The 24788-nt window shown below is 38.4% G+C and overlaps 1 protein-coding gene across 7 annotated transcripts in view; it reads left to right on the forward strand.

The window, feature by feature from the left end:
• SFSWAP (splicing factor SWAP homolog) overlaps positions 1-24788 on the forward strand; it is a 96320-nt gene that overhangs the window by 51900 nt on the left and 19632 nt on the right. For 5 of the 7 annotated variants that reach the window (XM_019538973.1, XM_019538969.1, XM_019538971.1 and 2 more), the window contains 2 exons: positions 7597-7787; positions 12555-12578. In XM_019538973.1, the coding sequence (XP_019394518.1) occupies positions 7597-7787; positions 12555-12578 (215 nt within the window). The remainder of the gene's footprint in view (positions 1-7596; positions 7788-12554; positions 12579-24788) is intronic. The other 2 variants (XM_019538972.1, XM_019538975.1) reach the window with 1 other exon arrangement.

A 24788-nucleotide genomic window follows, 5' to 3' on the forward strand; every position in this document is an offset into this window, starting at 1 on the left:
ATTTGAAGGCTTTTTTTCCACATATAGGATTGAATTTTGCTTATTGGCTTTCTTCTTCCCACAAAGTATAATTAGGTTTTGATCTGAGGAAAAGGTCATGGAAGCGGTGTATTTTAGGACTTCAAAATGGATTTACAACCTAGTAAAAAGTTTTTAAAAATCTGTTACCGGATATCGATTAAGCAACTTAGTTTCTGCAGTAAATATTGAGTATATTTTATTTTGTAATCTCATAATTAACAAATGCAGTTTTAATTACTACTTCAATTCTGGATTGTCACTTACCCTTGAATATATAAAGGCAAGTTGAGTTATCTTGATTAGTGTTATCTTCTTTAAATGTAATCCATACTTGTTTTGAGGTATAGATAGAAGCTTTTACACTCGAGCCTTTCAAATGTGAAGCGAATTTCAAAAGTCACTTGCTAGTACTGTATGGACATGTGTATATGGCAGGGCTTTCTCCAAAGTCCTTAAGTAACAATATGACCATATTTTCAAGTTTTTTTCTTCCTACTTTAAATTGAGTAGAAAGCAATGCAGAAATTATTTTTAACTTGCTGTATTGCATTGACACTATTTAATTCCTCCCTCCTTTCTATACCCAGCCCACATGAAAAGTGCTAAACTTTTTCCCAAAAATGAGGTCTTAAATTTGACTTTGGTTGAGTAAGCTAGATTTATAGGACCCAGCAGTGTTCTTCAAAGTTATGTATTTCTTTGGGAAAAGTTCTGAGGAATTTATATCAGGTCAAGTTAATGCATAAACATTAAAAGTTATCTCTGCTTAAATTTGTATACATTTGAGGTTTCACTAAGGGAGAGTTCCTACTTGGGTAATAAAACGTGAAGCTGGATTGTCATAACTGAGCTATCCAGATGTCATTTCTTAGGCAAAAATAGGGACTTCAGACCCACCTAGTTCATTTATTGGAGACGCACATAAAAATAGACACCTTTGCATTTGAAAATATTAACAGTTAAGACCTTGGTCTGACATTTACTTTCAGATACGTGTTTGTAAAAGTCAGTGCGTTGGGCACTTGCAGGTGGAATTTGTCCCCTTGTTAAGAAAAGTCATTTATACCCTTTTTGCGGTTTATGCTCAGTCCTTTTGAGGGAGAGATTGATGCCTTGCATCATGATTTCAAAGTGTTGAACACTGGGTTAGTGACAGCACTCAGTTGCACACATTAACTTCGACAAAGCTGCTCTTAGGTGTGCAGTGCCATCGACTTGGACTCAGAACTGCTTTGTGGTTTCAGTGTGGAATGCAATATTGCTGTATTGCTTTCATCTTCATAGCTGTCACTATGAAAAACAGCTTGTTTGTTTACTTACCAATCCACGTATCGGCTGAATCGCTACACCGCTGCATCAGTGCGCTGTAGAAAAGGCCAGACAGTCCAAGTAGGAAAGGAGCAATTTGTTGCTTTTTTTATATTTTTATTTATTTGCAGCATAAGAGGTGGGGGGGGCACATTCCCTTCGCTAGACTACACTGTAAGCAGTTTCTAGTTTAATCCTTCCACTAGAGCAAAGGTCTACTTTCATTATTCTATGCAAAAAAGGAAATGAGTCTCACTAATACCTTATCTCTAGCCTGAAATACACTCATAAAAAAAATTCAGAAAGCCTTTAGATAATCCTCACCAAGCTTATTTGAATTTGGTCAATTTGTGTGCATTGTCCAAAGTTTAAGCAAAAGCCTGTTGTGACAATGATTTGAAAACATTACTGCAACTTTGGAAATAATGGAAGGCTCCAGCATTTATTTATTTTGAAACCCACCAAATCTTAACGCAAACTAATCATAAATAGGAATTAAGATTTAGAATTAAGGTAGAAAAAGTTAAGAATGTTGTAGAAAAAGTTAAGAATGTTTGTGGTGATGCCCTTGTTAAGTTGGTATTATTTATGATATTGTCACTATAAATACAGACTTAAATGCTGATGATTTTCTGACATGAGTGATCATTTTCACCGGATTTGCATCCAACCCAACTTTAACGTGCGTATTTGTTTGTTTTCATGTGAGAGTTCATTTATTTACTTCCAACCTCTATATTAATATGGAGGTAAGGAGCATAAAATCAAATAAATTGCCCATAAAGAGTGAGTGATGCACTTACTTGCCAATCATGCACACCTTTTTCTAAAAATTAGTCCATCAAAATTGGTTGTTTATATTAAGGAGGGAAGCTGCTTTTCTGTACCAGAATGGAGCAGTGGAATCGTGGATGGCAGCTGCAATGGTTGCTGTGCCAAAAGCTGCTGCCAATTTGGCAGCGGCCATGAGGAAACTTGAACCTCAGCTTTTGCTGATGCTGCACAGGTGTCTTCCGCCTCTGTCATCGGAACTCAACCATGACAAAAAATGAGTTTTTCCTCATTCTGCCTTCCCCAAGTAATTCACGTGTCTGAACTGGCGGCATGTGGTATGCGAGAAAATACAAATAATTGTTTGGTGCAATTTCCTGAAATAATTGATGATTTCCACAGTAAGTTAAAAAACAAAATGGAGCAAAAATAGTGTCTTAGTGATGTGTTATCTCTAGCCTGAAATACACTATGGTTTTACATAATGCTCTAGTGAAGTAAAAAATTACAGTTCTGGCTCCACCGAATTTATAACATAAATGAGAAACACAAGAAATGGAACTTGAAGAGAAGGGGGAGCAGAAGGAATAGTGGTTACATTTAATAGTAGGTTAGAGGGCTGAGGTCAACTTAAATAACATATGAAATTATAATATATGATTTATTACCTTGGTCTTGACGTATACATGTTCTCGTACTGTGCCAGTGAGGTGAAAGATTAGACTCAGCAGTGGGGGGGGGGGACCTTTTTCAGTAGAATCACTTCTCTGAGAAATCTCTTGAGATGAGTATATTTGAAGTGTCAGGTTCCTGAATCTAGTAGCTAAAGGATGAATTATCTTTTTAGTAGCTGCAGGTGTTTAAAAGTTCTTCTTTTTCCCGTCTTTTTAATAAAATTAAAGGACAATTTGCTAATCTTACTAAACTAATTAGTTTAAGAGGTTACTCTCTTGAAAAGAGGAGCAGTCTCAGTTTAAAGAAATATGATTATCCTTCATGCCTATCCCCAGCTACTATTATTAGTTTCTTGAGATTAAGAATTTTACAGGAAAAATCACTAAGTAATTTGTAATGAAATTTTATTTGAAGCAACTGGTTATGTTTTCAAACCTTGTGCTGGTTAAATATCAGATCAGAAAGTAGATTTTCAATGAGACTTTTTAAACCTGAATATGAATTACTGTTTTAAGGTATCTAAATAGGGTCTTATAGATGATAGAAAGTAAAGTGTTGGGTTTTTTTAACCCACCGGATTTAATTTGGTCCAAGTTCAAAATGTGTGATTTTTATATTTTGAGACATTGAAATAGCTGATATAGCAATATTCATATAAAATCTGAACTATGAAATGGAGAAATTTAGCCGTCCAATCTCATACAGTCCAGTGGCAATAGAAATTGCATTACACGTCTCCTTAGTTCAGTGATATGTGGTTTATGAATAATTATCCAGAATGCATTTTTACTGAAGCAGATTTTTTTTTCCACCAAAAGTTAATGGTTTGACCAGGGTTCTATAGTCATTATTCATAATGGAAGCATATCTGCTTTAACTCTTTTTTAAATCAAAACCCCAGTCCTCTAGAAACACTTGGCTTTTCTGCAGGTGGTAAGTAAGAGTTCTTATGCAGTTGCTCAGTAAACTTTAGCAGGTCTTAGCAACTGTGTCAGTTCTGTAGTCAAATGTTTAACTTAATTTCAGTTAGGAAACCTTTTGGCTCCCCTCCCCAACTCAAGTTAATGCCTGTTGCATCCGACATGTCTTACTTGGTCTCTGGCCAGCAGAGGGTTTTTATGGGAAACGAATACGTGTTTGGGAAAAGGCATTTAGGACAACTAAATTGGATCTGGGGTTGTTGGGGTGGGGAAAGGAGGAGAAGGGAAAGCTTTTCTAATTTGAAACATCCCATTTCAATCTCTTTGAAAAGGTTTTTATCTGGAAACTATCAGCCATCAGGTAGAACAAGCATAAATTTTAAAACCTGTCCTAAAAGAATGGAGTAACATTTATTGCTAGTAGCTAAGGTTGCTGAAGGGCTCCATCAAATCTTGGCCAATATTGAATTTATCTTGAATGGTCTTGGATGACTCGTTTGTTGTTGTTGTTGTTGTTGTTGTTATTAAGCCAGTAGCTCTGGTTGAAAAGACTAGGTTCTTTTGATGCTGCCAGTGTTTATAATGGTGTTGGTCTAATTGAAAAAACTTTCAAGATTCGTTACTGAAGTTAGAAATTTCAGGGTCAACTGCTTCTCTTTGGAGTGCTTGTCTGTAACCACATTCCCACTGGCTGAGCAAATATACCTCAAGTACTTGAGCTTTTGCAGCATTTTGTTTTGGCAAGACCTATGCAGAACATGTATACCCCGTCTCCTAATGCTGCACACCAACAACATAAAAGGTGGTACGTGCTTTCAGCTCCTTAGTTCCCCTCTGCTAGATGGAACTAGATTTGACCCTAGATGGAGCTTCTACAGTCCCTCTTGATCGTGTTCAACACGCAGCATTTCAAAAACACGTACCTTTCTGCTGCTTTTATTTTTATCCCATGTTTTTGGTAATTTTTAAAATTGTTTTACCTTTGCTTAATCTCCCTAACCTCAACCAGGCCTCTTTGTGTCCCATTTCTCCTCCATTCTCTATCCATAAGACTCTTCTAAGATTTAAGCAGTGTTGTCCTTGTGAAAGAGTTGTATCTATTAGCCATCCTGGATAGCCAGCTAGAAGTGAAGTACAGGAACCTATTTTTCTGCTCAGTTAAGGTGCCTCTGGCTGCCATCTCAGCCTGCCACCTTCTGGCTGGAAAGTTGATCTTTGGCCTTCCATCTGTCAGCGCTGAAATTTGTCCACTAAGAGACCACATCCTTGCGTTTGCAGCATCCATGCCAACGTATTTGCTGCTCCACCTATCTCAGTTGCTAGCTTCCTTGCTAACCATCAGTTTGGTGAGAAAGGTAGGTGAGAGCCAAGTCATTGTTGTGAATCTCACCATAATGTTTTCCATCTAGACAACTTCCCTTGAAGACTTAGCTCAAGTTTTTACCTAAAGTTACCTCTGAATTCTGCCACGGCCAACAGATCTGCCTGTTGTCTTTCATTGTTTTCCCTTAAAGCCTTGCTCCTTCAGAACCAAGGAATTCATGCGCTTACTGGGAGGACAGCCTAGTCTGTACTGGGAAAGGACTATGCCTTTTTGAAAATCTTTGTGCAATTTAGAAAGTAATGCATGAGAATAACAAAACAAGGATACTGGACTTCAGAAAGGCAGAACTTCAGCCTGTTTCGAGAGAAAGTAGGTAGGTGCAGAAGGAAGAACAAACGAAGATATGGTGGTATCTAATAGACATCATATTGAAGGTTCAGTGTTAAGCTGTGTCTGTAAAAGCACTGCAGGAGGCCAGTGTTGCTGAAAAAGTAGCATTTTAGTGTTCTGAAAAAGAGATGCATATAACCAGTGGCTTTCAACCTTTTTTCATTTGCAGACCCCTAAAGATTTTTGAATGGCGGTGCAGACCACTTTTGAATTGCAAGTAGGGTATTCACATACTTTTGATTGATCATAGTCATTTTTCACAACCCCCTTAAATATAGTTTGCAGATCCCCCAGGGGTTCATGGACCACAGGTTGAAAACCACTGGTGTAGACCACAAAGAGAAGGACATGTCACTAAGGAAGCATACAAAGGAATAATATGAACATACAGGAACAGATTCAGGAAAGCAGAGATGGAAAATGAGTTAAGAGTTGGCAAGGGACGTGAAGGGCATCAAGAAGCGTTTCTGGGAAAGGCAGGCATTTTAACTGGAACATCACTCACTAGCAAAGGTGAGCTATTAAAGGAAGACGCAAAGAAGGCAGAGCTGTTTGATGCCTACTTAGTTTTCACATATACCCAGGTGACCATCAAAATTAATAGAAACAGAAAGAGGGAAGGAAGGGATGCAGATGATAAAAGTTCTCAGATGCATCCTTTATTTAAGTCAGCTAGACCTGATAAACCAGCTAAAAGAATTTCAAAACTGTTGGCAATACTATTTGCCCACTTCTGTATGATAGGCAAGGTCCCAGAGGGCAGGAGGAAAATCACTGCTTATGTACCATTCTATGAATTAGTAACTAATATTTTTCCATCCACCCTCTTCAACGCTAAGTACATATAAAGTCTTTTCCATGTCAGGCGTACATCTTGACCCCATTTGCTTTTCCTATATTGGCTGAAATTGCCAGAATGCAACATCTATTGAATCGCTTATGCCAGTTATACATTCAAAGATGTGTAGTATGCATTATACTTTGAATTCACTCACTGGTGAAGTAAAAGCTGTGAGCATGTGCGTGTGTGCAAATTTAGAAAACATTGTTCCATTTGAAATACCTAAATTAATGCTCCAAAGCATTAATTTAACCTGAAAAAATATCAGTATTATTTTTTTATAGAAGAAAATATGCATATACATCCCATTTAGGTTGTCAGTGAAGAGAGAGGAGTGCAGGTTGAATTAATATTTAGGAACTTTAATTTTGAAATTTCAAAAGGAAAACAATATTTGCATACATTGATTTCTAGCATACTGTGTGCTAATAAGATTTTGCTTAAGGAATATTTGTTTAGAGCCTTAGCTCGGGTATTTTTGGTCAAGCAGTTTTGCATAATGACCTTGTTTAGATGTTTAACTATTAGAAATTAGCTTTTTTATGTGTGTTCATTGGTATTGGAAACTTAACAAAATATTCCACAGAGTTGGAATAATTTAGCTTGTCTTGAGGCCTAAATTTGACAAATATATTACGCAGAAAAGTGATTATTGTATCAATATTTATGCGAGATGAAAATTTTGTTATTTATTTTTGTAGTTTAGGAATGTAATCTTGATTAGAAACAACACATTCAAGAGGAAAACTATAGTACATTTATAGTTACCGAGAGGAATTTGTATATTGTTAGAAGTGGAATTCAAAACTCACATTATTAGTACAGCTAATTTACAAGCATGTATATCTGGCTGATATTTAAAGGTAGTCATTCTTGTAATGCTGCAGATAAATTATTCTCCAGGATCGAGTTCTAAATTAAAGAGTAACCAGGATTGTGGCTGTGGTGTTACGGCTTCTGCAGGACTGGAAATGAAGTAGCGAAAATGGAATTGAATTCATGGGGGAAAAAATAAATCCAATCCAAGACATCGTTCTCAGGAGCAGTTTTCTCCCTCCAGTTCTTCCTCCCTGAAATGTAATCCTGTAGGTCTGAGCAGGAATTGGGGGAAGGAGGAAAGGACAGCAGGTCTTCCCTCCCTGGGATACCTCTGTTAAAATTGGGGAAGTGATTACATCTGCGTTCATCCATTTAACATAAATGAACAAGAAACCTCTCACCAGTCTGTAGGCTATCGCTACCGAGAGTTCTGTAATTATGTACCCATACATCCTTTTGCAAACCAAAAGTTTAACACAAATACCTTTGTAAACTTGATGTATTTTGTTTCTGTGTGTGCTTCTCAGCAAAGCAAAAACTAGAGGACAGACTGGCAGCTGCAGCGAGGGAGAAGCTTGCCCAGGCCTCCAAGGAATCGAAAGAGAAGCAGCTTCAGGCAGAACGCAAAAGGAAGGCGGCGCTGTTCTTGCAGACCCTGAAGAACCCCCTGGCAGAAGCAGAAGCGGAGAAAATTGAGGAGAATTCCTATAGTGTAGAGGTGAGTAAAGAGTAATTCTTTGTACCAGAGTGATGAATATTGCAGGAAAAAACTTGTCTCGCTATGTTATCATTTTAATGGAGTTCACGTACAAGACATAAGCTGTTCCACAGTATCAGAAATTTTAGTGTAGAATTCTTGTTACTCTTTTTATGGAAATAGGGTGCTGATGTTAATTTTTAGCTTGGATGTCACTTTATCACTTTTGTGTAGGAGAGGCATCTCCAGGTTTCAGGATTGCTCACGTATTGCTTGCATGTGGTTTCATAAATTCATAGATGCTAGGGTTGGAAGGGACCTCAAAGGATCATAGAGTCCAACTCCCTGCCAGTGGCAGGAAAGTGCTGGGGTCAGGTGACCCCAGCCAGGTGCTTGTACAGTCTCTTCTTGAAGACCCGCAAGGTAGGGGAGAGCAGCACCTCCCTTGGAAGCCCGTTCCAGATTCTGGCAACTCTAACCATGCAGAAGTTCTTTCTGATGTCCAACCTAAATCTGCTCTCTATCAGCTGGTGGCCGTTGTTTCTGATTATTCCAAGGGGTGCTCTGGTAAACAGAACGTCTCCTATTCCCTGCTGTCCCACACCCCCCCAGCCTTCTCTTCGAGAGGCTGAAAAGGTCCAGGTCCCTCAGCCATATCTCATGACCTTCCCTGCAGGCTCCTAACCATATGACTAGCCCTCCTCTGGACCTTCTCAAGGTTGTCCACATCCTTCTTGAATTGCAGCGCCCAGAATTGGACACAGTACTCTAGCTGCAGCTTGACCGGTGCCACATAGAGGGGGAGCATCACCTCCCTGCGCCTGTTTATGATGCACCTACTAATGCATGACAAATTGGTTGGCTCTGCTAATTACTTCATCACATTGAGGACTCACATTCATGTTGAATGGAGTTGACAACGACTCTGAGATTTCTTTCTGCATTGTGCTGCTGAGAAGGATAACCAGATTTCTAGACCTGCTGCTGAGGCACTTTTTTTTAAATCAAGAAAAGCAGTGTTTGAGCATGAAGGGTTATTTTCCTTTGAGACAGTGGGTGGGAGATAAAATGATGTGACTTTTTGACCACGTTGCCTTTAACTGAATGTTTTGTGTGAAAAAGGTATTTTCCTTTCTCCTCCAGTCTTCACTCCAGTGCAGGAGGTCAAGGTAGTTTTGTGTGGAGCTAAACAGCTAGTTTGCAGCCCAGTCTGTCTCTGGAAATGGTACTGTGAGATCCAGCAAGGTTTCTAAGTTATCCTGGAAGCATGACATTAAGAGAACCATAGGAGCCTGAGCATGAAATGACTTGCCTTTGTTGGAAGTTACATATGCATAGATAAAGAATCCATCCAACCTCTTAAAGACATGGTGTTGGTTCATGACTGGAGAGCCCTGTATTTTGGGTACTTGATTTCAGCAAGTCCATTGGGAGTACCATTATTAAATGCTCATCTTCTAAAGCTCAGATGTTGATCAGCGCATCTCGTTGCAGCCTACGCCTCTTTCTGTCCATCTGGAATGCCAGCAAGGAAATTTGACACCTGGCCAGTGGCAAGACCATTTCTCTCCTTTCTGTCCTCCTCCTAAAGTACTCCTGTTGGTCTGAGTTTAAACGGATCAAATACTAGTAAAGCATCAAAAAGCTTTCAGAATCCCTGCTTGAGTGCATTAACCCTGTATTGCTCTCTTAGGCTGAGTCTGAAAGCTACTTGAGTATCCGCAATGATTTAATGTCTGGTTCTAGGTCATAAAAGAATTCAGAATAGTGTTCCCTCCCTGTCCTAACCCTCTCTCTGAATCATTGTTACAAAAGGAAATTAAGAGTTTTCTTTTTGCTGTGAGCAGGTTTATTGGAATTATCCCATTGTGATTTAAAGATGACTGTTGAGTCAGTGGATTTATTTTTGTGTGCAGTTAATAAAACAACTAGCTTATGACTAATACAAAATTATTAGATTCCTGTCTGCTGATAACAGATGACTATTTTACAGTCTCTCTATGGCGAAAGCCTGTTGCAGGTTTGCATGATTTGTTTTTTTTTATTTTATATGATTTGCCTTTTTAACTAGCTAAGTGTAAAGATACATCTTGGACCAAAAATGTTAACATATATTTTAAAAGAATCTTTGTTTAACCTCACCAATCTCCCTAGTGTTCAGTTTGTCCATAACCTTAAAAATCAATAGGCTAGTATCCTGTTAATTAAAAATGATCTTGTTTTTTTATTACACCAACGTAACTATCCTTAATGACAAATATATGTATTCTGTCACCAGTTGAAATTATTGTAAGCAATAGTAAGCATCAGTCTTTAGTTAGTAATTAAAGGATATGATCATAAGAACAAATTACCACAAGGCAAAAAGATGGTGGGGATTTGTTACATGCAAGCAACTCTGTGCAACTACCTATGGGCAGGCTTTTACCCTGCAGTAAGTTAAAACTGAATCACCATAACTTAGCCATTAATGAAAGAGTTATCAAAATTTAGCTGTTACTTACTGCAGGGCAAGGTTATGCACTTAGTAGCTGATAGCACTTCTCCTCCCTCCACCCTGTAGTAAACTCTTAAAACTTCCATCCCCCAAATCCATGAAATGCCAGTTAGGTATGTATTGCACATCTCATTTCATAAATAATCATAAGATAACATTTTACTAGGCTAACTGTAGCTTTCTTTTTATTCTTTTTTCAAAAAAAGAATCTCTCATAAGCAGTTTGTACTTGGATTAATTTTTAATTGACTTTCACTTCTACATTCTGACACTACTTAGTTAACTGATCCTGTTTTCCAGAGCATTGCTAGCATAGCAAATGTGAGCCTCACAAAAAGCCTTCAGGTAACAATGTCTTCTGACATGGGAGCCCAGAATAGCATAAATGCATGCCATAAGGGAGAGGTAAACAACATCTTTGCAAGAAATTAATACTTTGGGGATTCATTATTGAAAAATGCAGATTGTAAGCTTGTACTGCACAGTAATGAAGATAGAGCTGTAGCCAGCCTCTCAGCTTCTCCATGATAAAGGATTATATTTTCAATCAGTCATGAACAAAATCGAGGCATGCTGAGGTACTTTTATCATGTCAACTCTCTTGGATTGTTTTACTTCTATTATGCTTCTATTTAGTCAGGAGTATTCAAAACAGATCCATAAGAGAGCATATAAACACTGTTTCGTAACACTGAATTGCTTCTTTTCATTGCATTGCTAAAAGTATTTGGAAGAGGCAAAAATGATATTTTTTATTCATATTTTTCTTGTTAGATAAACAAATGGCCAAACGTCCTCTTAAAAAGCAAACAAGCAAACTTGTTACAATAATGAGGTTAAGGTCCCATTCAACATAATGCTTTCTTATAACACTTCTAAAATTCTGAAATACAAAATGCTAGGTTTGGTCTCTTATATTGACCAAAGCCGCAAAAACGGTATTTCCTACAAATAAGTGGAAATTATTTCTGAGCTGGTTCAAAAAGCAAGTCATTTAATTTACAAGGCTTCTTCTAGGCTTCAGCAAAGAATAAATAGAATTTCATAGGTCTAAATGACTGTTTTACATTAAATATGTAACAACATGCTTATAGCATTGATTTGTTCTCAGCCATCATGCAGTTCTTTCCTGAAGGTTTTTTTTCTTTTTTATAAAAATATATTGGCAACTGAGCCCTCATTTTGTTTTGTGTTTTTGTAGGTACTTTTAGGTTCCACATCTTACCTTTTAACCAGATAACACATTTGCAATATTAAGAAGTTACTTTAGTGAATACGTTTCCTCCTTTGCTCTGTCTTTTAGACAGCCAAGCTGCATGTATGGATCTGGTGCGTACTGTTCTTTCTTTAGCTAAATGGCCTCTTCCATTGAAGAACAATCACTTTTTCTCCCACCAGGTTTCTCTTCTTCCCCTGCCTGATGCTTCCATTATTTCTGGTGGTCCTGTCTTTGCTTTTCCAACTTTTATTTCCCCTAGTTTCTTGCCTGTATATAAAGAAATAGTCCACTGCCAGAGTACCTCATCAGTGCAAGCAGGATGTCAGTTTAGAGGTTGAGAATGATCAAGCTGCCAAATAAGCCCTCATTGCCATATGACAGAAGGACTTACCTTATTGGTGACTGCGCAGTGTCCAGAGTTAAAACGTCATTCTGTCAAGGGAGTTGTAGCACTCTGGTTTTGCAAGGACTCAGGTGGGTAAGGTAGCCATTGAACCATTTCTGTGTAATTATACTGCAGAGCATTTACCAGCTGATTGGGATCAGCTGAATATCAGACCAACGAAGGAGTTGTCTTTGCTCATGGGATTCTTCAGGTAACATGGTAAAGCCATGGGCACGTAGCCTGGATTAATCTTGGGAAAGTTAAAGCAGATTTCTCTGATTAAAAAAAATCTGTGAACATATGACACAGCTCCTAGAAATGATGTAGCTCCAAGATTGGCAACTTTTTCTCACTCATCCATATGTCTTTTTCTATATATGGCCTGCTCAGTTATGCACAGTTGTCACCATGTGGTTTGCCTGCTGTTTTGTGCCCCAAGATTCTTATGTCTGGGGTAAAGAGATGGTACCACTCCTTAGTTCGGTGTATCTTTCACTCTATCTAGTGATGGCATGGGACAAAAGGGGAATGTGCACTGAAAGAACATACACCAAACTGAAAGAACTTGTAGAGCTGATAGAAACTACATTTAAGCTTAAAACAGGAAAGCTTTGGGGAAAGGGGGGATTGTCCTGCTTTTTTCAGCCAAAATCACTTTCAAATAATTTATGTTCTCTCTTCTCCCAGCCCTCCCTCCTGTCGGCTGATAAGGTAGGCTCCATAACCTTTATATTTTTGCTCTAGAATCCTCTTTCTGGAAGGAAATATATGGCATGGGGCTTGATAAAAAGCGTTCTGGCCAGTTAACTTCCTCATATTTGGAACTACAAGATTACATTCAGTTGCCAGTACTAAAATGCAAATAGAAGAGCAAGGCAGGGAATTGAAACAGAGCTCATCTGTAAACAGACCTTTGTAGCCAGCAGTTCTGCATGGTTCGATTACAGATAAATGGTTCTGCCAAATATTTTCTCGTGTTCCTTGAAAGAAGAACTGCAGTTACTTTGGAAAAAAAACAGAGAAAGCTGCACCCTTGTTTCACTGGAACTTTGTTATGTTGCAAAGCTGTTTTGCAACCTCCCTCAGTGAATCCCAACAGTCTCCAGCCATTACACTGTACTAGTTGGCAATAGTAGTGCTCTTAAACTATCTTTATCTTTTTCTCCAAAAGAATATGGCCGTCACCAATGCAAAAATACACTAAACAGGTGCATTGACCTATTTATACTGGCACCGATGGGATTTAAAGGACTGCACTGAAATTGCCCTAACTGTCTGAAGTAAAGAGAGTTATGCATGTTAGCAGCATGAAGGCTCTGTTGCTTGGCATCGTCTTCCTGATTGAAGGCACAGTGCTACGACTATTTTTAAAAATGGACTGTCCTTTTAGGAAGCCACTAGCTTGTTAATAATCGCTCTTTTACTGAGCATAAAGATAATGGTGTGTCACAGACTTAACATATCACTTGTGTGAAGCTGAGCATTTGTTAGCGGTGCAGCTAACCCCTAACTGTGTCTGCCTTCTAGCCATTCAGAAAGTGAGAAGTTGGTTCAAGTTTACTTTTATTAAAAATAATTTGAATCTTTCCTCTCATAAATGCACTCTCCCTGTCAGGCCTTTTATTTGCAAGATGGGTCTGAGAGAAATATGAGCCAAATACCTTAACTTTGTGAGTTAAGCACATCTGAACACCATACCCCCTTCCTTGGGCCAAGTCTTCCAACAAGAGAACACTGCTTATTCTGTTGACACTAGCAGCAATGGCTAATACAAGCCCGTTGAAATGGAGGCCTAGCAGTACACGACAAGCTCCTAAATGTAATCTAAAATTTTAGAATGACCACCGTTTCTGGAAGACTTTAGTTTCATTGCCACATCAGTCTCCATCTAAAGGTGTGGGGGAGGGAGGGAAGGAAGCTTTTAGCATGATTGAAATGATCTGAATGCTCTTTGTAATGAGTGCTTTGTGTAATCTAATTCCTTCGGTGCGAAGTAAAGCCAAGAATATAGCAGCAGTATTCGTATATCCCAAGGTATTTCTATGTTAAGAAACCTAAGAAGCACTCAAGAACCATTACAATTCATTATATGAAGACTATATCTGGTAGACATAATGGAAAGGCAGGGCGTTGATTCTCTTAACTAAGGTCTACTTGCGGATACGGAGTAATCATCTTGAAGTATTATCTTTATAGTAGGGGATGGAAAAGTGTTTCTGTGAATGGGTGCGTAGGTTTACATAATATGGCATGGAAAGAAAAAAGAAAACCAGCAGTTTTCTATAAGAGGAAGCGCATTAGTTAGCCCAGCTCCACAGCATCTGTATAGATTGGGTGCTTCAGCAGAGCTTTTTTGGCAATTTTATCCAAAACTTTTTCCTGCAAGCAGCCTATAATGCCATTAGGCTGTTGTTGCCTGAAATCTGGCAACTGAACACAAGAACACCAGTTGCGGTAGCAGACCTGAAGCACAACTTTGTGTAGAGAGAGGAGAGATGAGCAGTCTTTTGCTATTTTTGGATTCCCCAGATGTTTCTTGTAGACATGTTAGTGCTGAACGCGTGTGGTTTATTTTCAAACAATTGTTTCCTCTAACACAGGGGTAAGCAAAATACGGCCCATGGGCCAGATGCAGCCTACCAGGCTATTCCATCTGGCCTGCAGGGCCCCTAAAAAAATTAGAAAATATTTATCTGCCCTGGCTGCCTGTCATGTCACCCTCGATGGCTCGCCAAAATTCAGTAAGCGGCCCTCCGCCCGAAATAATTGCCTGCCACTGCCCTAATTACCTATGACAGGCAGTTGACACTATAGATTTGAACTGACATTTTTAAGGCTTTTTGCTTTTAAGCGACACCTTGCAAATAGTTAAATTTGTTGTTGCTGTACTTGTAATATTGCTTCTGCCTATATGAGACTATTGTAGCCTCTTTTAAGTTGGTAAGAAAAAAAACAAAGCCTTGAGCTTCAAGTGCAAAGTGGGACAAAATTCAGTTCCTTGAATTGCTTTAATCACAGTTGTTACCATAATACTTAGGGACAGCACTTGAGGTTAGCAGTGAAACAGTCAGTGTTAACGTAGAGTTTGGCGATTAATGCCCTGGTACTCCACATTTTTCAGCTCTCAGCAGCGATTGTAACCAGTAGGAGCTGGGGATTCTCTGCCCACTTAAGGATCCAATCCCAATAGGTCCTCAATGTGTTGTTTTTTACATGTGCATTTACAATAAGGCAACCGCTTTGGAACAAGAAAACCTTGCCAATCAGTTCATTTTTTCAGAAAATGCCTGAGAAAATAGTGGTATGGAGTTTGGATGGTTAGCTAAGTAGTGTTTTACTCACCTAAGGTGGGAAACAAATTCCAGGTCTGATGATTCCCCCCATTCCTCTTGATTCTCCCATATATGCACAACTACGGAGTAATTGTGGAGGCATCCCCAATATCTCAGCTGCCAGGGTAAATCAACAGTTAGCCCACCTTCCTCAACAGTGTAATATAGCCTGGTATTTCTTAGGCCTCCTCTACACATTGCAGGTATCACTCAACTGGTTAATTGCACAATTATCTTGAAACAAGCTTTATGTACAAAATAGATATCATGCAGTAAAAAGCTCCAACCAGCTATAGAGTTAGACCTCCATACCATGTACTAACTAGCTGGTTTCTATCAAGCTGTAATTGGCACATGTAGCTGGGAACCCTGTCACTCTCAGTCCCAGCATCTGCAGAGCCTGGGTCCTGGCAGCAGCCTGCAGATTCTGAAGCCTTTAGATATTAGAATTTGGTAAAGATAAGACTTAAGTGGTTATAAAGAGAATGGAAACACTTCTTATAAACTAATCATTCATTTGTATGTTTATCGACACCTGAGTTCAAGGTTTTGTGTTCTCTTGGTGCCTATATTAAGAAATGCAGTTTTGTTCCATCTTATTTGGATCAGTGACTGGAATGAATCTACTTTCGTGCATGGAACAACCTATTCTAGCTGTTGGCATGGGTGTTGATCTGTTCTGATAACATTGACAAAGATGGGCGCAGAGGCATGCACCTGCACTGATTTATCGGGGGGGTTTTTGGTTGTTTTTTTTCCACAACTGGTATGAAAACTAGAAACATTGCGGTTCATCTCACCCCAGTCCCGTTGCCTGTCAAGCAGACATGCATATATTGGAGGGTAAAACCATTGGAAGGAGCAGAAGTGGAGATGTGTTTTGTGGGGGGAGAAAGCTTCTCGGGCTTGGTCTGACAGTGGAAGAAAACAGGTTGCAGTCTATTGTGAAATAACTGCTTTGATGTAGAGGAAGATGCTCCCGCACTGGTAGCTCAGCATACGTTTTTGTGAACAAGCCATCATTCACCTAACATTATTCACCACATATCTAGTAAGCACTCTCACACCGGTCAGTCGATATCATAACGTGACAAAAAATCTTGGGATGATAATAAGCATCAACTACAGATGAGTGGTTCTTAGAGTCATCCAAATTGTAAACAGCATCAGACTAATACCCAAAAGAAAGGAAAAAACAAATGCATAATTATAATGCTGTGAAATGCAGACAAACACGTAGCTTGAAGTAATGCAGTTTTAATAGATAGTCTGAAATGTCAACTTTTTCTTTGTGCCTCTTTGAATGTGAAGATTCTGCAGCAGTAGTCAACATCTCCTTTTGGCTCTTTCATCTTTCAGGCTTGAAGATCTGCTCTTTGTTCTGTTCTTTACATGTTTCGTCCTTATTTTGTCCTATGTATAGCAGTCCTATTTCCTCTGTGGAAGCTAATAATTTACAAGTGAAATGGAAATTTATAATACAAATTAAAAAATATGAAGCTATTCAGGTTTTGCCAAGTATAGAGGGATATCTAAATTCATCTCTCTTGTTTTCCTCCCTGCCCCCCTCCTCTCCCCCCCATATTTGCTACTACTGCTGATGGTAATCTTTTTGTAGAAAGCTTAACGTACAGTTGGGGTGCTTGTATTATTTCCTTTCATGAAAAGGATGGGTTTTTTAAATGAAAATATTTGTCATCGTTTTGTAGAACAGGTTTCATCATCCAGTGAATAACAAGTAATGACATCAGTTGTGTCAAGAGAAATTAGTCTTTTCATCGACTTGAATTTTACTTCTAATTAATGTTGTGCATGGCCTGATTTTTATGCCGTATGAATCATTAGATTTTGCTAAATGGGGCAGTCTCAGGTTTATTCCTCAGCCTTTTTATTCTTAAGAGTGAATGAAGAAACCAGGCTTACTTGCAATGTTTTATGTGAGAAATTCTAAACAGAATCTGTTAATTACCATTTTGAGTTTCCTGGACTTTTGGCCTTCCTAATGGCTCAAAATTGCTCTGTAAATACAAATGTTACCGTTTTTCAGGAGCTTTTCTGTTCACTTCTAAAAGCTTTCTCCATTCCTTCTGCAATGGCACTTGTCTCATATGACTCCATCACATGCACTTTGGAAATTATTTTTAATGAGTGCTCTCAGCTCTTCTGCCAGCCAAGACATCAGTGTGTAGATGCTTTGATTTTCATCCCAGTCCTTCTTGGAATGTACGTAAAACATCAGAAGCAGCTGTTCACAATGAGGGTCGGTCTTTTTCTTTAAGTCCTTTCTGATCTCCATTGTCCCATTCAGTTTTCAGTCGTATGCTGGTGACAAGTATCCTCTCCCCTATTTTCAAAACTTATTTCGTCCCCTGTCCTTGTGTGAAGATGACTTCCTGCATGCCTAGTCTTTCAGTGTAAGATAGGGCAGTAATTTGGGGCGTCATATCACCCAGTTATTACGAACAATTAATTTTGCTGAACTGCCAGTATTAAAATCAGATGCATGCTTGTTTTCTATCTCTCTCTGCCATTTTTCTTGGTGTTTTTTCTTTTTGTATTAACATCTGGCTCTTTCAGATTTTGTCTTCATAGATTTCAGATATTTTGTCCCCAAATTTTGCTTGCAGCTTGTGTACAATACTTTTTTGCCCCAGAATTACTTAAATGGAACATATGTAAAATAAGGTAAATAGTACTGTAAAAGTAGAAGTGCTCATTCATCAGTGATTCTCCTTGTGTATAGTGAACTATCACTTTCATTGAAATCTCACTAATTTTTAAGCACTCTGTAAAGACACAAAATTACAGTTTGAAATCCCAGAAGGTAGCTGTATTGAGTTTAAATATTCTCTTCTTACCCACACGGACCTAAGCCTAAACAACGCGTGTTGCACAGTGAAATCTGTCTTAAAGCGTAGTGTTGGCAGGGATGATCAAGTTTATACGGTTATGAATTTGGGGATATTTTTAAATGACCTTTTAAAATACTTGAACAAGAAGTGATTTTTTGTTGTAGCCCTTCACTTTGTCTCTCTCTTTTTTTTTTAAAAAACCCCATCAAGATAATTACATTGCTAGCTTATACAGATCTTTAATTTACAAAATACAAAACAAAGATTTTATCTCAGGTTTATTCTTAAAACTTTGGACCAGACTCTTATAATCATGGGCTTTGCCCTTAAAATATGAGACCTCTTTTTTCTTTGTATTTATATCTTTTGATCTCAGTCCACAATCACTTTGGAAACTTGGTACTGAAGTCTGGCACATTCTGTGGTTTATTTTGAATTCTTGCAATTTTATTTTCATTTGTTGGGAATGAGTAAGATTCCCTCATATTAAATGCTATATAGGCCTGTGGTTTACTTTAAGTAACACGTATATGTTTCTTTAACACCTGAAATTCTGATTGCGATAGAGATTTTGTTTTTAGCAGTACTGTTCTTCTGAACTTTCTCATCAGCACTGTTATTTAAGCAGTCCCATCAGATATGTGTTTTAGACAAGTTGGACTGGTAAATGTTCAAGTTAATAAATGCATTTATTTTTCTGGTGAAAGGTTTTACACATTAATTTTAAAAATGTGTATATAGTTTCACAAATGTGGAAATATATATGCAATTAAATATAATTGCATACTAAATGTAATTCAATAATAAAAGGTAAAAACACATCAAGTTGTATCTCTCATACTGTGCAAAAAGCAGGGTCTGTAGGGCAATCCATCATTGCACCAAGCAAGTTGGTACTTCTACTTCTGATTTTTCATTTGCACTTAGTAGGAATTCTTTTAAAGAAAGCATAAAATTGTGACCAGTGAAGCCTTGAAACACAGCTTTGGTCAGCCCATTCTTGGCAAATAGCTGCGAGAACAAAACTGATAAATTTTAGGTTTGTTGCTGGTGAGCGCAATTTGCTTGTTTGAGTTCATCTATCAAGGAAAGGCACAAATTGAGTATATCATGGCTCAGTGCATTAATTTGTGATTAATGAGAATCCATATGTAAATTAGATATACCCTTCAGGCCCTAAAAATTGCTGGTGCAGACTTAGATATTAGAAGTTTGGATACCTCTGTTTAAGCTTTTTGTGTGCAAAATATTTTCTGCAACTGTGAATTTAATTTAAATAGTTAAGCTGTGTTTAAGAATTAAAAAAAACAAACAGAAAACCCAGGCTATTCTTTACATTGTCAAATGGGATATTGCTCTAGATTTGTCATTTATATAGATCATTAGTTGGAAGAGGCTGGGATGATGGTTCTTTGTATTTCTTGGGACTTTAAATAGCACTTACTTTAAAGATGGATTAAGTATAAATTGACAACAGATTTTCAGCTGAGTGCAAACTTGTTGCACGGGTTTATAGCTTGTAGCCATGTTGACCTAAAAAGCAGAGACGGACAAAACTTTGGGGTTTGTGGCAATATCTGATGCCTCTCCGCAGCCTAATCTGCATGTTCACAGAGCAACTTTTTTACAAATGGACTTTGAAACCCAGGGGAACTTCACCATCCTTTACCTTCCCTGTGCCAGATGAAGTTTCTTTTCTACCTAGGAGAACTTTCATAGTCTTTGAACTCTCCTCTCCCTGACGAAGGGTGTTTTGGTCCTGAAAGCTTGCAAAAAAAGATTTTTTTTTTTTTTTTGCTACAGTTTAGTTTGTCTAAAAAAAGATACCGCCTCAAGCCCAAGAGTTTTGTTTGCTGCAGCTTGTTGCATAGAATTCATTATATAATGTAGAACCTGATTTTTTTCCTCCTCTTCTAGGCTGCAATGTATTAGGTCTGCTCCACTGACTCCAGTGCCTTTTCCCTGACAAAAAACCAGCCCTCACATAGGAAAAACCTTAAAGGGTTCTGCAGCAATTAGCCTTGAAAAGCAGAGAACTATTAAAAAGGTTAAAGCCCCCTAGAAATCTGATGATGAATCTCTGTCTTCCAGCCTTTCTTTAGATAGTCTTTGAGCTGTGAAGTCCTTTAACATTTGACAGGATTTTTCAGCTGGGGTGAAAAAGCATGAGTGGAGTGGCAGAACTTCAGCCTACGATAATTTGGCAAATGAGGTGCGGCATTAATGTAATTGAAACCCAAATCTGAGTCATCGCCTCAGTGAGAAGTGTCAGGGGTTACTTTCACTTTTACAGCTCTTTTGGCCCAGGTGTTGGGATTTTTGGGTGTTCTCAGGCTACGTTTTCCATTTTTTCTATAGCTTTTGTCAAATTGAAATTCTGCATCAAACTTCTTTGTGCTTGAAGGGGTATTTGACTTAGAGCCTTTTTGCCTGCATGGCAGCACCTTGCGTGCCTACGCCAAACAGCTCCCACATTCATTATGTGAAGCATGTGGGTTTTCTTAATTGATTGCTTAGTGAAAGGGTGCCTGTCTCAAACCATTAAAATATTCCTGATCAGAGATAAGCCCGGCAATTTAAAAAGCTTCATTTCTGCTTGCATGAGGAATGTAGTCCTCAAAGGATTAGGAGGTATCACAGCCTTTCTGTGATCGAAGGTTTACAGACCAAATCTTAGAGTTAATTTCAGGAGTCAAAAGCCCCACGACCTATCTCTGTACATTGGGTGTGTTAACACACAGAGTATAAAAGGATCCTACTTGGTCCTACGGCAGGATATATTCATTTAAATTAGCCTAATGATAAGGCATCCTGGGATAATGGCATGCTGTGATGTTTTTCTTCCAGTCCTCCTTAATTCCAATACCCATCCTGGTGGTGTCAGTGCTTTTGTTTAGCTCCTGTTTATAACATTGATACAGTCCTCCAAAAAGGCCTTTGTAAAGTATATTGCAGTCCTGAGAATTGTAACACACTTGAGAACACAGATGGAAGTGAGGAACAGCCCATTATTCTGAGATCAGGAGATCTGTCTTGTAAAGACAGGCAAGATAAATGCCTTTTTTATTATTTCAGTAAAATTGCATAATAATGGTATTTGCTCTGCCTGGTAGCATAAAGATGAAGCAGGTCCTTTAAGGAGGTAAATGTTTAATTGTGTGTGAGAGACATAATTTTCTAGTTGCTTTTCTCTTAATTCAGAGTTGTGTAGTAAGTGTAAGTAGTGTCGTACCCCTAAGTAAAGGGCTACTGATCCATTTTAACATTTTGTCTTCCTAGATTTCTTTGAAATCTTTTTCCAGTTGCCATTCGCCCAAAGGTTTTTCAGGGCCGGTTTATTTCTAGCACAAGGAATATATAAAGCAGGCCATTAAATATTACAAAATAGGCTCTCAACTAGAAGTTAGTAATTCAGGGCCATATGTCTAAGGTTTTTTGTTTGGTTTGGTTTTTAACCAAACCCTGGTTTTGTATACTTCAGGTCACATAGCTCGAGAGAGCTTCAGGAGGCTTCCTTGACCATTAAAGTAGGAGCCACTTAAGATTTGTCTTGTTAAACACTCAAAACATGGGGAATCCAACATCACAGTCATTCTTGAAATTCTTGTCCCTGGCTACTGGGAGTACATGTAAGGTCAGTAATCACAATGCAAGACAATGCCTGATCAGCTGGGAAAATGAAGACAGGTGCTTTTGTCCCAGTGAATGGTTCTGTTTAATTTTTGCTCTGGAAAGGTATTTGGTATCTTTTCATTTTAACCCCCTTTTGCTGGCTAGTCTTTTCTTCAGTGCAGATTTGAACTGCCAGAACAGTAACTTTCACCTGCTGCAGTGGGGGAATCAACTGGATGTGTAATGCACATAGCAATTACCATCCCTTCCCACAGCTTATAAAACACCACTTGTGTTTCAACCTCGGAGTGCTTAGGTACAAGCCTTGGGCAGCTGGAAATAAGGTGCAGCGATGGGAGGGAGAGAACCTAGGGGGTCTGGAGCAGTTCCAGAGCATAAAAATTATTGTAATGGAAATTACAGCTCTAGTCTGCATAATTGTGACATTCTCTACTCTGCTGAATCCTAATTAACACAGGGATTTTCAGATCAAAGGAAGATTCAACTGTTCAGGAACATAGAAAAGATATGCCTTTGTATAGAAAAGTGCAAAAGAGATTATTAGAATAGTTATATATATGTAACCATGGAAGTGTGAGCATTTTCAACCTATTTATAACACATACAGCTCTTTGTATGTTTTTTTGGTTGATCTTGAAAATACTAACTAAATTACAGTAATTTAGCCAATAAACAATTAGCATGCATCCAGTGCATGCATAACAATGTGCTTGCATCCAGTTTTAAGATTATTAATCTCATGTCATCAGTTGAAGTTTTCAGTTTTCATTTCCACGTGGTTTCGGATTCTTCGAGATACAGGTAAATGTTTTTCTGATCCACTCCAATTAAACAGAAGTAATCTTAATGCCTTTGTTGGTTTGTTTTCACGAAAAGTACTACTGAAATTATTTTTCTTCTCACAAGTTCGATGCATACAGCATCTGCTGCAAAGATTGCTTATTTGCTTGAGCTTTGTAGTCTTTTATAGTGGGTTTTTTTGAGTTGAGGCTGCAATAAACACCGAACTGGTTATTCGAATGGGTCATTCATTGCTAAAAGGCGAAGAGACAGGAGGAAGTAAAAGTTTCATTTAAAGTTGATGGAGGATCTAAGTATGCAATTTGTATTAATTGGCCTCTGTGTTTCCAGTACCTGGCTTTAAAGCTTTAATTTGTTCAGGTGAATGATAAAACCTGCAACCTCGGCCCCACCCCACTCCCGGCACCACTACTCTCCCAATCGGGCACCCAGCGTGTGGTGTTTGTTCCAAATCAGGGTTGGTTACACTTAAAGAAGGGGCTTGTTGCTTCATGGATTATCCCAAACATGAAAATGCTGGACTGCTTTTCATTGCATCATTTTCTCTTCCCCCGCATCCCTTGTGCCTTGCTCTGAATGATTTCAGGCTGCTTGAGGCAGTGTCACTATTAAAAAAAATCCACGCGAGTCTGTCATCAGCACACCGATTATTTATGCCAGATGCCATCAACGTAATTCAGTCTTTTTAGGATTTTTATCCAGTAGATCTGCTTATTCACCCACAAAGCAGCCTGCATAATCTGACAATCTGTTGAAGTTTTCAGGGTTTGTCTTGCCTCCACACTCTGTTCTCACAATATTCACCTGCTTTGAACAAGTTAGTACTTTGTTCTCATCTGTCTAGTCTACATTTTAGTAATACTTGAAAAGAAAACTGGGAGTACCACACTTGGGGAAGCAAAAATAGGCTTCAGGAGACCGTTGGGAAATCCTAGGGATCTGACATGAAGCCTCTAAATAACTTGTTCATTGTAAAGGTTTGAAATGGACCCCTAGTAAACCAATCTTCATGAAGTAAGAGGGGCAGTCACATTTAACTCAAATGATAGTGCTGTAAAATGTTTATGGTCCTTGAAGCAAACTACCATTGTAGAGTCTATGACAATGTCTTTTGTAAATATTGTAATAAAATAGCCATTATCAGTTCAAACTCAGAAAGGAAACATGATTTCATAATGCATGAAACCAAGCAGAATTTCGCTACCCAAAGGGTGTTGCGTTGTGCTGCGCTACCTTCACAATAGAAGAGAAAGCAGGAGAGAGCAAAAAGATCACCAGTTTCTAATTTGTTTATTCCAGGATTTAGTGTATTAGTTCCTATTCTAGTCACACCAAACATCAATTGGTGGAAGTGTCAGGTCAGGCAGAGGGAAAATTATGGCAGGATGAAACTGATTTCTTCAGTAGCCTTGAAGTGGCATTTTGGGGAGTGACAGAACTTGAGGAAAGGAAACAGAAAACAAAAAAAGCAAACCCATAGTGCCTGACTTGCATTGTTCTTAGCAAGGCGTTCAGCAGAATTCTCTGAGGCACAAAATGATGAATGGAAAGTATCTTGGGGTATGCTGTGTTTAATTGACTGTAGTCACATTTTATTCATTTAGCACGTATTGAGCAATAACCCTTTCTATCCTTAAGGTGAGAGGCAGTTGTGTGGGCTTGCATCTCTTCGCATACAAAATATTTACTTTACAAATGGGGAAATGATTTGTATCAACTGTTTCAGTGCATTGTTATTTTGGGGGAAGTTGCAGCCAAAGTAGTCCAGTGCTGGGTGAAATTTACCTTGTTGCAATAACATTGAACTTTGAATGTCAGTGTCTATGGGGATTACTTTTTTTCCAAAGTAAACATGTCAAGTCTATCCTTTCAACCTAGAAGGATAAACTCAGGAGAAATCCTGTGTGATACAACACATTTCTTTAGAACCATTATTAATCTTTTATAGCCAAAAATCTTATAAAAAATAGTGCTACCACAGTCCCAGATTCCTGTATATGTCCTAATCACTGCTCTGAGGGTTATACAGCTCAGCAGAAACACTTGTACTGTTTGTGAAGGTTTTGAAATCAAAGAGTATAAGTAATGTGGGTTGATTATTTGGCTAGCTGTTACATTCCCCCAAAGACCTGTAAAGTACATATAGAAAGACACTTACCCAGGGCAGCTATACACATTTACCCCACATGCTTAAATGTGTTGTACTGCTCTACATACATACGTTACTCTCCAAACTAGAACAGTGCAGCCATATTTGCTTCCCTGTAGCAAATACTATGCAAATACAGTCACGTTGCTTGCAT

This window comes from Crocodylus porosus, unplaced genomic scaffold, assembly GCF_001723895.1.
Source record: "Crocodylus porosus isolate Cpor-Errol unplaced genomic scaffold, CroPor_comp1, whole genome shotgun sequence".
Classification (NCBI taxonomy): domain Eukaryota; kingdom Metazoa; phylum Chordata; order Crocodylia; family Crocodylidae; genus Crocodylus; species Crocodylus porosus.